General features: G+C 38.6%; 1 protein-coding gene across 1 annotated transcript; it reads left to right on the top strand.

Annotated features, from left to right (window-relative positions):
- Positions 1 to 442: 442 nt before the first annotated feature.
- Positions 443 to 13163, top strand: LOC140351608 (acylphosphatase-2-like). Its single transcript, XM_072437506.1, has 4 exons — positions 443 to 575; positions 2343 to 2359; positions 2447 to 2556; positions 12992 to 13163. The coding sequence occupies exons 1-4, from the start codon at positions 527 to 529 to the stop codon at positions 13104 to 13106; spliced, it is 291 nt and encodes a 96-aa protein (XP_072293607.1). The 5' UTR covers positions 443 to 526; the 3' UTR covers positions 13107 to 13163.
- The last annotated feature ends 1458 nt before the right edge of the window (positions 13164 to 14621 follow it).

Genomic DNA, 14621 nt, shown 5'->3' on the forward strand with positions numbered 1-14621 from the left:
TACTTTACTATTTTGTACAGCCCTAATAAATATATCACTTAAGTGGGAATAAAATTATGTTGTCTGACAACTATTCCGAGACGTACGATTATAAAAAGTAATTGAGTACTACCCACCTTTTTGCAGAACTGTAATCGAACTGTTACAGCCTCATTTAGTTAAGTCAATATAAACTTGCACTGGCAATTAATGACATTTCAACTTGCTTGTGTTAGTTGTGAACCTCTGAACTAGCCATGTTTTGTTGTCTAAAATATATTCAACTAGAAGTACGTTTGCATCTAGTACAAACCCTTTTGAGTCAAATGCAGTGATCTATTTTATTCAAGTTCAAGATTTCTTTGCAGCGTTTTTTAGTTGAAATGACCATTTTACAGCGCAATGATTCTGGTGCTGATGTGTTTCTGTTCTCCAGCAGAAGGCGCCAGTTCTCTGCGTCGCCTCCTCAGCCTGCAGCAGACCGAGCAGCAGTTCTTCCTCCCTCCTCTTCCTCAGCAGGCCTGTGTGTGTGGTGGTCTTCAGGATCATGTCAGGTCTGGTGTCTGTGGACTTTGAGATCTTTGGGCACGTGCAGGGTCAGTATACACACGCTGCGTTACTGTTAAATGCACGTTACTGTAAATGTGGGTGTAGTTCTGGAGCGTAAACTGAGCTGCTGGAGCTTAAAATAAAAACTAGCTGCAGCATTCAGCCTGCACTTTTACGTTGTGCAGCCCTTAGAGGAGCATGCGGCTGTGTTAAAGGAGGCATATTAGGCTTTTTCAGGTACTTAGTATTAAACTAAAAAAAAGAAGATAATTTTATATTTTGTTCATTATAAATTGCAATATAATAACGGCGTAGTCGTAGAAACAGGTCCATTGACTTCCTGTTGAAAACCACAGAACTGAGAACTCTTCTTAATGACATTTCACTGTAACGAGCAGCAGATTGCCATTTACATGCATTTATTTTTGAAAGTGGCTACATGACATTTTGGAACTATAAATGTATCACTCTGAGAGTTTAAATTGCAAATAATCCCAACTAAGTACAGAGATGTGGGCGGGGATAGGGGGTGGGTGAAAACAGGAGTTCTCAGAACACTTGAGCTTCAGTTGCAGGACAATACAGGATTGACTCAAGCCTGTAGGAATCAATCAAAAAAGAAAATTTTGAGTAAAATAATGAGTAAGAAACACTGAGGTTAAAAGCTCCATAAACTGGATTTAGCATAATATGTCCAAGGCAATCAAGGCAAGCAGAGATTGACCAATAAATAAATAAAAATTACCATATGTCAGCTTTATTTAAATTGTTCTTGTTCTGTTTGTGTGCATTCTCTCACCTTGAAGAGAGGCCCGTTCATGCTCCGCTCTCTAACATGAGCTTTGAGAACCGGAGTGAACAGCAGCTTGTTTTAGAGCTTTGCACATGTGCTCTGAGGACAACACAGTCTCAAACCACACTGAATAAACCTGTGTGGGAATCTTGGATGTTTGCAGATGGTTCCCAACTGCTTTGTTTGTATCTAAGGCTCTGTTCACGTTTATAATGATTAGACACTAGAAATACAGTCATCAATAACAGCATATTTGAATAATAAATTGAGCAGTGAAGTGAGACCAGTAACTTCTTTTAGTATCTATATTACACATGGCAGTATAGTTCAGTGCATGGGAGACCCGGGGTATGAGCTCAGCACCTGGATGTTTTTTGTTTTCACTTTTGCATGCAATTTTATCCACTAAACAGTAATTGAAGTAGCCAAAATAGCAAAACACATGTCAAATGGTCAAAAGGTACTGATAGGCTCGTCATTTTAGTTGGAGGTTCTTTCTCGCTAACTTCTGTGGCCAAATAACCAATATCTGCCATTTGATCCTTTGCAGTGACTATCACAAGGTTTTCTTTTTTGTTGGACATTACTGTAAAATTGTATAACCTTGTTATTTTTGTGACTGATTTGTATCATTTTTTTTTTTGCAAAATGAAAAAAGATTCAATTCAATTTATTTTTGTAATACCCAATTTCTCGACAGCAGTTCACTCAAACGGCGACAGTGAAATAGGGAAACAGATTAAACAATGTTCACAGGAAATAGGCAAATGGATACCCTTTTCACAGCAGCCCCTGCCCCTTCTCGGCAAGGAAACCCTGCAAAACTCTTTGGGAAAAAGTAGAAACCTCTGGGAGAACTACAGTGAAGGAGAGATCCTACTCCCAGACAGACAGACTGCAGATGGTCCAGGACTGACAAACTTCCACTTCCTGGAGCCAGAGCCACTGCATGCACCAAACATAGTTGTAAAGCTTTTAATCAAACTTTTATTTTATTTTTTATTGTTTTGTCTTTTCACAGGTGTGTGTTTCCGAATGGTAAGTTAACTTTTTTCATTTGGGCACATACTGTGGACCAGGATGTCTCTGGACTTACCATATGTACATGTGTATACCTTTGTCCAGTACACGGAGAGCGAGGGAAAGCACCTGGGCCTGGTGGGCTGGGTCAAGAACACCCACGGTGGGACGGTGGTGGGGCAGGTGCAGGGGCCAGCACAGATGGTGGAGGAGATGTGAGTACTGGCATCATGTAACAATACACATTTTGTCATATATAGTTTTTTGGGGGGAATAATATTTTTGTCTGATGACCAAAGAAATGGATGAGGTGACCAGTTTTGCACCCGGATTTAGTCATAGTGTAATGAGCTCTACCAGCCACTAGAGGACGATAAGTCCTTTCAAATACAGCAGCGGGCTTGCTGGCGAGTGTTTCAGAATGAAAGGTCTTCTTTCACACCCATGTTTATCAACCATTAAACCATTAAACCATTATCAGCATGTAAGTAATCCCCAATTGGATGAAAGGGTTCCTAATAGTTCTCATCCAACAGAATATTTTTTTTTAAAAGTAAAGGCAATATCATTCTCATTTTGTTTATAAATGCCTGCTTTTACAAGCAACAGTATGTAGTCGGTGTAATCCCTCATTCGTCCAGGCGTGTTCCATAGTAGAAAAGGCTTCAGTTGTAGTCATCTGGACTCAGTTAGAAAAAATAGACGTTTCGACTCTCATCCAAGAGTCATTGTCAATAAAAGAATTTAGATCGAGAACTCCGATATTAATACTGTTCTGTGATAAGACTTCAGGAAGGGCGGAGCCTTCCTGAAGTAGCAAGAGTTGTTTGTTTCAACAGAAACTCCCCCCTTGTATCTACCGAGCTAGCCTATTCAGAATTTTAATGGGCTATTAGAATCCTCTTTGTCTTTGTGAGACCCTGGTGGTTACCCCGCTTGGGCCCTCAACAGAGTGAAGAGAACCAAGAAGCAGGACAAAAGGGAAACTGAACAGAGAAGGAAGGGTGTTTCTATCCCTTATGTGTCTGGCCTGTCGGAAAAACTGCAGAGATTTTTTAGACAACACGAAGTCCCTGTTTATTTTAAACCAGGAAACACTTTAAGACAAAAACTGGTTCACCCTAAGGACAAGTTGCCGACTCAAAAACAGAGCAATGTAGTTTATTCGATCCAATGCAGTGAAGAAAGCTGTAAAGAATGTTACATAGGTGAGACGAAACAGCCTTTACACAAGAGGCTTTATCAGCACAGAAGAAATACTAGTTCAGGTCCACAGAGTGCCGTGCATCTCCATCTTGAAGCCTCTAATCACTCGTTTGAAGACGGTGAGGTTAAGGTTTTAAGCAGGGAGAAAAGATGGTTTGAAAGAGGAGTCAAGGAAGCTATTTTTGTTAAAAAAGAAAGACCTTCTTTAAACAGAAATGGAGGGCTAAGATTTAATCTTCCTGTTATTTATAATGGGATACTGAACCCCTGGAAAGGTAGAGGACCAGGACCAGGACATTTAGATGCTAATCAGGTACTCAGGGTGGTTGAGCCAGGGTCTCACAAAGACAAAGAGGATTCTAATAGCCCATTAAAATTCTGAATAGGCTAGCTCGGTAGATACAAGGGGGGAGTTTCTGTTGAAACAAACAACTCTTGCTACTTCAGGAAGGCTCCTCCCAATGGGCGGGTCTTACCACAGAACAGTATTAATATCGGAGTTCTCGATCTAAATTCTTTTATTGACAATGACTCTTGGATAAGAGTCGAAACGTCTATTTTTTCTAACTGAGTCCAGATGACTACAACTGAAGCTTTTTCTACCAAGCAACAGTATGGACTAAAAGCCGAACTTGAAGAAATGAATTTTATGTACAGGACATTTATGAAGTCCATTGTCCACAACCAGCTAATTTGTTTATTCATTGTTTCAACTTTTATTCTAGACTCGCCTTTTAAAATAGACAAACACAAGTACAAAAATAAACAATTTATTGATGCTAAGTCCGATAATAAGTCTTTGACCACCTGCCAATCAGCAAGAATTCTGGCTCTCAAAGACCTGTTAGTCTGCCTTTAAAAAGTCAGAGATACAGAGGAAAAGGACAGATAACTTATAGGAAGTTTAAAAAACACTCTTAATAGAAGAACTCTTATAAACAAAAACTCTTATAAAACTCCTATAGACAGAACCTCTCATTTCGTAATAAGGAATGAAGGGGGAAAATAGATAAAGATCAAATAAAAACAGCTAGCGTAAGACAAAATAATACTAATAATAATGGTAAAATAAATAAATAATTTGACCACAGGATTCTGACTTATTCCACCTCCAAATAAAATAGTATCTTATATCTCTTATCTTAGTTCAGCTTGAGCGTTTACACATGCAGGGACAAACATCTCAGTCGCACTAGTCCTCCTCCTGAAAGTGTCATTGAAGGCCACCTGCAGCCTTTGCACACTGGCTTTTTTGTAATTAGTCCTGAGGTGAATGTCAACTTCACATTATCAGTACAGTAATAAAAAAAAAAAACAGAGATATTTGTTAAATTAACATGAAATTGGAGTCCCTATTTTATAAAATACTTTTAAAAGACAATAAGATTAACAAATTCTGCATTTGCAAGTTTTTACACCTCCTCTTGAATAATTTCAGTGTTCAAATAACCTTCAAATGCAGGTAAATCTAGAAGCAATACCAGCTATATATTAAGCCCCATTTACACTGATTTACTGCTCAGTCCACAAGTAGAATGTCCTTGCACCTTCTGCTGATAACCATTGTGTTTTTATGATCAGAAATCTGGATTGTATTTGTTTATTTATTTCTAAATGTGTTTAATGTTCTATGAGAACAAGAACTCTTTTATACCAAGAGCGGTCAAAGAGGCTTACACTATGAATCTTCAGTAACAATGTGTATTCTCCATTATTACTTCATCTTTTATACATTACATTATGAAATGTTAAGCCAAGTGCAACATATGGATCTTGTTTTTAATTGTTTTGGTGAAACCAAAGGCAATTTTCCTCATCTGTGGACAATAATGTTTTCGTATTCACCATCATATTCATATGTGAACTTAAGTTAAGTATTGGAAGCCCTGTTTTAGTACTTGAGTATTTCTAAGACAGGATTTATCAAACCACTGCAAAATGGCCACAAATCATACATGTATAGGCTATTATCCTTCCTATATGTTTCTCTCTTTGTGCAACATGAGCAGGGCAGTAGGCGGAGTTAGATTAGATCACCACACCCCTCCTCATACTCTCTTTCCCAGTTTTGTCCTCGGTCCCTGTAAATTGTCCTCTGAATCCTTCTCATCATAATCAGTCATTCACCAGAGACGAGTTGCTCTGTGCTGAGACTACAGAGGCTCGTCCAGCAGGAGTGATGTCACCAGGGTGTGGATGTCTCCTGGCAATGACATCATCACCCCGGGGGACCTGCTGCCCACACACGCACACACACCTACACACAGACCTACATGCATGCACACAGACACACACGCACACACACCTACACACACACACGCGCGCGCACAGACCTACACGCACATGCATGCACACAGACACGCATGCGCACAGACCTACACGCACGCACACACACACTTACACGCACACACACACGGGGACAGACCTACACACACAGACACACACGCACACAGACCTACACGCACACACACCTACACGCACACACGCGCACACACACCTACATGCACACCCATGCACACACGCACACTAAGGCGTCAAAACAGCAAAACTATACTCTTATTAAAACTGTTCAATGTTGCAGTGATCATATGCATATTTTATAATACTAATTAGATCTTTACATTTGAAAATTGCCTCAAAGTGTTATGTGTAGAATAGATTTAACGGTGACATTTAGTGGACACATTGGGTATTATTTTGTCATTTATTATTTTTATTTTTAAACACTTATTTTTTACAGTGTTACACTCTTGTATAGATGAATGATATATACAATATTTTTTTGACCACTGTGATTTGGGCTTTTAAGCACATGATAAAATACATCAAGTAGATGCACAATATGTGTCTCAAAAAATAAAACCTTATAACATGAGCAGAATACAAATCATCATAACAAACCATAACATATAAATATCGCATTTATAACAGATCAAAATCTGCCTGTTTGACAGCTGTAGAAGCCCATCCAATTCTGAGGTCATTGGTCAGTGATGGATTCCACTGCACTTCCTTTATATTTATGGATCATATTAAACATAAGAGAGGCTTAAGCCTCTCTTCACCTAGTGTTATGTTTAATAAGTGAAATGAGGTGTTAAAAAGTATGTGTCCTGTAGCCTTAAGGACTCATACTTTTTAATACCTCATTTCACTTATTTATCACCATCATACTGTATAAGACTAGGAATTGCATGGTTCCTGACAATTCAGTACGATACAAAAAGGTTCATAATGCAATCATATAAAAATTTTGCGATACATGCAATAATTGATAAATTGCATATTCTTTGATATGTTACTATTTTTTTCAGAACCAAATACATTTTAACAACAGTACTTCGTTGTTAAACCACAACTTAATTAAAAATACATTATTGTTAATCATTAAAAATGTAAATATATAATATCCACCAGGAATGTTAGTGCACCTTTAAAAGTTATAAATGGTTATCTGCTAATAATACTGTATCTTAACACGTGTAAATAAAGCATGGTATGGGAATCCAAACTTAGCTTAATCAGTATAAATGTGACTTGAATTGGTGGCGTCAACCATCATATTCAAGGTGACACTCGGGCCAAATATCTTTAATTATAGCGTCTTCTCCAAACCACCTCGACTTCACTTCCTGTGCGCCAGGGAAACAGGAAGCAGCTGTTTTCTGCTTGTAGAGAAGCTAATAATGGAGAGAGGAAAGAGAGTAGAGAGTGTGTGGGTGGGCTCTACTTTCACTGTGTACAGAAGAAAAACTCAATCAGAAAACTAATAGGTGCAACCCACATGAAAGTGAGAATTGTAGGAGGAAAATTAGGAAATTAGCAAATGTCCAACCATTCTCCAAGACTAGTCCTTGGAGAAATGTTGAGCTTTTTCTTAACTAACTGTTAATCATCTCACTGCTATGTGAGATGAGATTATATAAAAAATCTGTGCCACGAGGTTACATCATAATTATAAATTTGAATGAGCCAAGCTCATTGATTGTTTATTTTTTCAACATCTGTTTACATCCTTTGTCCTTTTAATGTTTTTTTGCCTAAAAAAGCGTCTGTGCGTTTTGTTCATTGAAGTATAATAATGATAATAATTAAAGGCGTGCGGGGCGATACAGGGGCCCCTAGCCACCGTGAAGAACACACCTCTAATCCTGCCATCTACATCACCGCTCCCTCACAAACAGTACAAACTTTATACTACTTCATTCACATTTTCATGATCGCACAGTTCGAAATAGAGTTATGTCCTCGTTGGCTTTTATGTTCAGTGTGATGTGGAGAATAAGTGTGCAAAATCTCAACTGTTTATGTCAAAGTAAATTTTTTCATGGTTGGCACATCAAATGCCTTGTACACTTCGGATTTGGACCCAAGAGACAAAATTAGTGCATTATTTCCTGAGTTGGCTGTGTATAAGCGGGACCGGTCTCGGTCGCCGCCATGTTGGATTCAGTAACTTCCTGAGCCGCCATGTTGGATTCAGTAACTTCCTGAGCCGCCATGTTGGATTTAGTAACTTCTGTCCCAATTCCGTATATGAACTAATACCGACCATTTTTTTCATCCCATTCAAAATGCTTGTCAACCAAAACGCAGGTAAGCCTATGGCAATAATTGCCAGGTTGCCACAGTAACATGCTTGCAGCTAGAGGAATGCTGTCTTTGGCTTTTTGTTCAGAATGGCAAGAAGGGTGTCTGTACTAGATTTTATTAGTGTCAAAAGTATAGTGTCTAAATCAGACTTGGAGAGCCTTGCGTTTGTCCCCAGTAGATTAGACTACTGTAACGGCCTGCTCACTGGCCTCCCCAAACGAGCTGTAAAACAGCTGCAGTACTTCCAGAACACTGCTGCTTGGGTCAAGACTAGAACCAGGAAGTACGATCACATTAGTCCTGTTCTCAGGTCTCTGCACTGGCCCCTGTGGCTCAGAGAAGAGACTTTAAAGCAGCTCTGCTTGTGTACAAGTCTCTCCATGGCCTAGCACCAAAATACATCTCAGACATGTTAGTGCCATATGAACCAGTTTTATGCAGCTATAATCTGGAACAGTCTTCCTGAAGAGGTGAGACAGGCCTCTACTCTGGCTATGTTCAAATCTAAGCTAAAACAGTTAAGTTTAGCTGCGCACATGACTGAAAGGTTTTGTAATTTTTGTCATGTCTGTGTTTTTAATGCATTTTTTTTCTTTTGCGTGACGCACGTTGAATTGCCTTGTGCTCTACAAACAGACTTAACGTAGACAAATTTTGTCTACGTCAAAGTAAATTTTTTCATCTTATTAAAAATGTTTGTAAACCAAAACCCATGTAAGTTGTTGTGTTACTTTTAATGGCGGTTGCCAGCCAACTGAAAAGGTGAATTTACCGCCACCTACTGTAGTTGAACGTCTTCAAAGTACGTGTTTTACGCTATACTGTTTTTGAAAAAAAAGAAAAAAAGGAGAAAGAGGGAGAGAAAGAAAGAGAGAGAGGGAAAGAGAGGGAAAAACTCATGAAAGTCAATGACAATATTTGTCGGGTTCCCATGGTAACATGCTTGCAGCTAGAGGCCTTTGGCTTTTTTTTGTTTAGAATGGCAACAAGAATATCTGTGCCAAATTGTGTTTGTCTGCGTCAAAGTAATTTTTTTTTTACTTAATTAAAATTTTCAAGGGGGCGCTGTAAGAGCCTTTGTAAAATATAGGTATATATATTGTATATCATTACATTCAGCTCATCATTTTTGCACAAAACGTTTTTGGAGTGAACATTGTATTTTTACTGCGACCGTTTTTGGCGTCGGGGTCCCATTGGCCCCATGTCCCCACATGACCCTGCACCGATTTTTGAGGTGGCGCTACTGAGCCGTGTTTCAATATTTTTCACTCAAAATGTTCACTCTTGTTTTACTGTTCGCGTTATTCTCGGGCCTAATAATAATAATAATAATAATAATATTGGTTTCAATGTTCTTTACTCATTGGTACATGGTGCCAAAAAATATTTTTCCTCAGCGTTGTTTCTTTAATACGGGCTAGACAGACTTAGCAAAACGAGTACATGGCCGTTTCCTGTATATCAACAACCAAAATATTACATTTCCAGTGCATAATGTATCTAAATATATACAAACCCAATGCATTTCCTGAAGAGATGCTAAAGGTGCAGAGAAATAAAATAAATGCAGAAAAAGCTGACAATGAACCTGAAGTAGTTTCCTTGTTTACTCAAGCTTTAGCCACGTCTCACAGGTACACAAACTTGGAATGACTACATCTTTTTGTGAATTGCTGAGGTCATGTTCACAATTAAAAACTAGAAATATTAGTTATGTTTGGGTGATGTCAGTTGCCCACATAGCAGAGCGCTGCCTCTGGACCCAGAGCCAAGACGTGAACAAAGAAACACAGACCAACGTTAACATAAGTACCTGAGACTAAAGTGAACCGGTCTGGGGGGCCATGGCTAATAGTAGACCAATGGAGATTTGTAGATGCTAAATACTAAACTCAGCGTTCATTCAAAAGTACTTTGACACTCTAGGACAGGGGTGGGCAAACTACGGCCCACGGGCCACATACGGGCCGTTTGTCTTTATAATCCTGCCCACCAAACAAGCCAAGTAATATTTAAAAATATTTTAGGCCAGACCTGGGTATTTATGGCCCCAGGGGCAAGATGTGGCCCTCGGCATGTTTTAATCCGGCCCCTAGAAAGATTTTAGTTTTTTTTTTCAACATCTGTCTGCACTTGTATCCTTAATAAAGATTACATGAAATTAATTAAATAATAGATTCAGTAGCCTATATTTGACAGAAAAGTGATATTTTATTTGATATTTTATCTTATTTTATTTTTTCACACTAATGATCGCGGGCCGGCCCTCCGCTACTTGCCTGGATTTGAATATGGCCCTCGGAAGAAAATAATTGCCCACCCCTGCTCTAGAGTGATACATGTTTTTCCTAATGACCAGGCAGTTTATCAAGTTGTTCCATCGCCCTTTTCTTCTTTATTGTAATCATACTACAGCAATAGAAACAAAATATAACAAAACTAAATAGGACACCTATTCCACCTCACTTCCACATGTTTCTGTTATTCTCCCTAGCACAGTTTCATACTGTTGACCTTGATCCTTTACAATCTCCTTTAATCCACACACACATACACACAAGCACGCGCACACACACACACACACACACACACACACACGCGCGTGCGCACGCACGCACACACACACAAATCACACACGCACGCACGCACACACACACACACAAATCACACACATACACACACACACACACACACAGACTACACACACACGCACACACACACGCACACACACAGACTACACACACACACGCACACACACACACACACACACGCACAACCAACCACACGCAGTCTACACACACATGCCCAGTCATGGTCAGAAAACATGCGGTCAGTCCTGGTCCAAACAGCCACATTCTCAGGGTAAAAATAGAGGCAGAGGAATGCTCCCATTTTCCCGTCCCAGCAGGAGATGGCAGCAGCACTATAGATGTCCTTCTATAGATGTAAAGATTAGAAATAAGGTTAGTTTTTAAATCGTGCCCAAGACTCGGACTTAATGTTTTTCACGCATGCAGTGCATTATTAGTCTGTCTCCCAGAGCTCGAAATGCTTGCTGCCACTGTATGATGTCATCCAGTGATAATTTAGTGCTCCCCAATGTTTTTAAAGTCCATGCAAAGTCAAAAGACATTAGTTTTAGCGTTAAAATCAGGATTTAATGGCATTGTTTTGTAATGTATCCTTTCTTCAGTCTCAATGGAGATAGATGAGCTAAAACCATACTGAACATTCCAGTCAACCAAATGAGACAAACAAAATGACATGCTGCACATCCAGACCAAGTTACGTACCAGGTCTGTGGAAACTCATGATTGTGTACCTTTTAATCATCACACCTATGATAAAAGAAAATACTTTAATTTAGTGTCATTATTGGCTGAAATGCCAGGTTTTGGGACACACACTTTTGACCATGTTTTGACCATCACACTTGTTTCATTAAACTCCCCTCTGAGCCTTACAAAACACAAACATTTCCCAGTTTTGTAACTCAAAGTTGGAGATCCGGAGGTCTCTGTGTTGTTTTTACATCCATAAAATTAACACCTGACTCTTTCGGAGCATTTCTGCCTCAAATCACGATCATTACAACTGCATATATGCTATATTAGCATGTCGGGGCAAGCTAGCTTTTGTTTATTCCACATGATAATTCCCTCTGCTGGGAGTAGGTGGAGTTTTAACGCCTCATCCTGATGGTAAATAAATGTGTTCAGTAGACACAGTATTTTAAGTTCTAAAACATGAGCGGCCAAAGCAGAGTGTGTTTAAGGGCCACAACAAAACACAAAATGCAGAATATTTATCCTTTGTTATACAAAATAAAATACTGAGAATGAGTGTTCAAAAAGAGTCTAAAATGCACTCTAGAACTCTTAAAGCCGCGATTGTCTAAAATATTGCAATCAAATTCACCATGTCAAATATGTCCCTCATAAATCCTGTTTGGTCTAGCGCCGACCCACAGCAACACATGTGCTGAACAGCTGCATGTGTGAGCAGCTGCAAGGTTATACACACGTCTACTTATACACACACACACGCACACTGACATGATCTGATATGGACTTTGATCCATCCGATATCTGATGTTCTTCCCGCTGTTGTGTCCAATAACTAATATTTGTCAAAAAGTATTCCCTACAAATTGCAGTAAAAAATAATAACAAAACATGTTTCTCTGGAATATAAAATCATGTGTTGTAATTTTCAACATAGAGCCACATCCATATTTCCTTATTAGCCTTTTCAAAAAGACAAATCTGAATCACTGAGGACAAGCTGGGATTGACATAGAGGAACTGGGGCAATGCAGAACACATATTGTCTGTACAAGGCAGGCGTGGGACAAATATATGTATTATTAGATCAACAACATGGTTTCAAATTTAGGTATGGATTAAAATGGGTTAAGATTAGGATTTAGGTTAAGTATCATCTATAATTATGACTACGATACTAGACTATGATTTAAAGGAGACATATTATTTTATTATTATAGGTACAGTTTTGAACTATAATATAAGTAGATCATAAATCACAATATTGATCTAAAATGGCTTAGTAATAGAAACAGGTCAATTCAAAACTGCAGAACTGATAAGATAAGACATATTTCACCATAACAAGCAGCAGATTCTCATTTAGATGTTTTATTCTTGTAGAGGCTACGTGAGATGTTAGAATGTGTCACTCGGAGTCTGAATTTAAGTACTGGGATGTGGTCGGGGATAAGGGGTAGGTGAAAACAGGAATTTTCTGAGCTCCCTATTGTAACAAGTTTAAAAGCACATTTAAATTGATTTTGTGTTCTAACTCTCCCGTGTTGTCCTGCTGTGTCCTCAGGAAGGTGTGGCTGAGTAAAGAGGGCAGTCCCAGCTCTCGCATCACCAGAGCCTCTTTCTCCAACCAGAGGAGCATCGACAAGCTGGAGCTGAGCGGCTTTTCCACGCGCTTCTGAAGGACACAACACCCACATCTACTATACATGCTGTCCTTTGTTTTTCATGAGAAGGCTGAAGATTCTGGAAGAGACTAATTCATGAAATGTCCCCAATCAATGTGATTTTTTTTTTTTTTTTGTAAATAAGAAATATAGTGATACATATTTTTTACATGCCTTTGACATCTTGACATGTGTCTCATTAACTTCTTGTTCACACCTTTTGTTCTGGACTGAGAAGGTTGAGCTCAGCTGTGGTCATGTGACACTTCCTCGTCCAGGCATTTGGTGACCACTACAATTCTTTAAAACCTTTAAATTAATTGTAAAATATTTGATGAAGCCTTATGGGGTATTAGCCGCAACAAAAGCTTTTTGCTGCAACATTACTTGGTTCAAATGGGTTGATGACACTATAATATTATTAGTTACATACTGGGGATATCACAATGTCAAATATTAGTGTAATAATTATTGTGAAAACGAAGATTGTAGTATTCGTAGCGATCGTTGACACAGTGTAATCCTTCATTTATTTTCATTCACAAGACTAAGGGCTCATCAATGCCATCAGAGTCATCATAATGACATGAAACCTTTCTGAATGAAAAAGCAATGCTATTGTCTCATAAACAACCTAGTAAAATATGTATGTATATCTGTACTATTTTGGCGTATGGATTAAACAGTAATTAATTCAATATTGCATAGGTTTCTTACAATTATATATTTGTGTTCTTACAATTATATTGTGACCTGAATAATCACCATTATCGATTATCCCAATAATCTTGGAGTACACACATTTGTTTCCTTAATTGAGGACTATTATTTTTGGCAATCATTGGGACGCACCAGTGGAGGAATTTTTGAAGTACGATAAGAATAAAGCTATTGTGGGTTGAATAAATAACGTCTATGAAGTGTTTCATTCAGCTGTTCATTATAGGATAAATGTTTTTTTCAGGTTCATCTTGAACTATAACGTAAGTAGATCATGATCTTACATTTTGTTCATTGTAAACTGCAATATTAATCTAAAAAGGTTTAGTACATGTCTGCAGTTCCACCATGAGTCCAGTCTTCTCACTACTGCTGTACATACTGCAATGTTCAACCAATTTGAACCAGTCCTCCTCCCTCACAGAATTGGTTACAAAAATGAGAGCTACAAACTGTCCTTTAGACACTTTCCCCACAAAGTTGCTTAAGGAAGTGTTCTCCGCTGTGGGTGCCTCCCTTATGGTTTTTATTAACTCTTGTCTCAGCTCAGGTTGTGTCCCTGATCCTCTTAAACGTGCTGTAGTGAGACCCCTTCTTAAGAAACCACAATTTTGATACTAATGTCATGTCAAATTTTAGACCTGTTTCTAACTTGTCTTTTATTTCTAAAGTTCTTGAGAAAGTGTTTTTTTATGCAATTGCAACAGTTTTTAGAAAACAACTTTATTTTAGAAAAATTCCAATCCGGGTTCAGATCTCGACACAGCACAGAAGTTGCATTGCTGAAAGTGCACAATGATATTGCCCTGT

Source organism: Eucyclogobius newberryi, unplaced genomic scaffold, assembly GCF_026437365.1.
Source record: "Eucyclogobius newberryi isolate DKJ021-1_F unplaced genomic scaffold, fEucNew1.0.hap1 SCAF_8, whole genome shotgun sequence".
Lineage (NCBI taxonomy): Eukaryota > Metazoa > Chordata > Actinopteri > Gobiiformes > Gobiidae > Eucyclogobius > Eucyclogobius newberryi.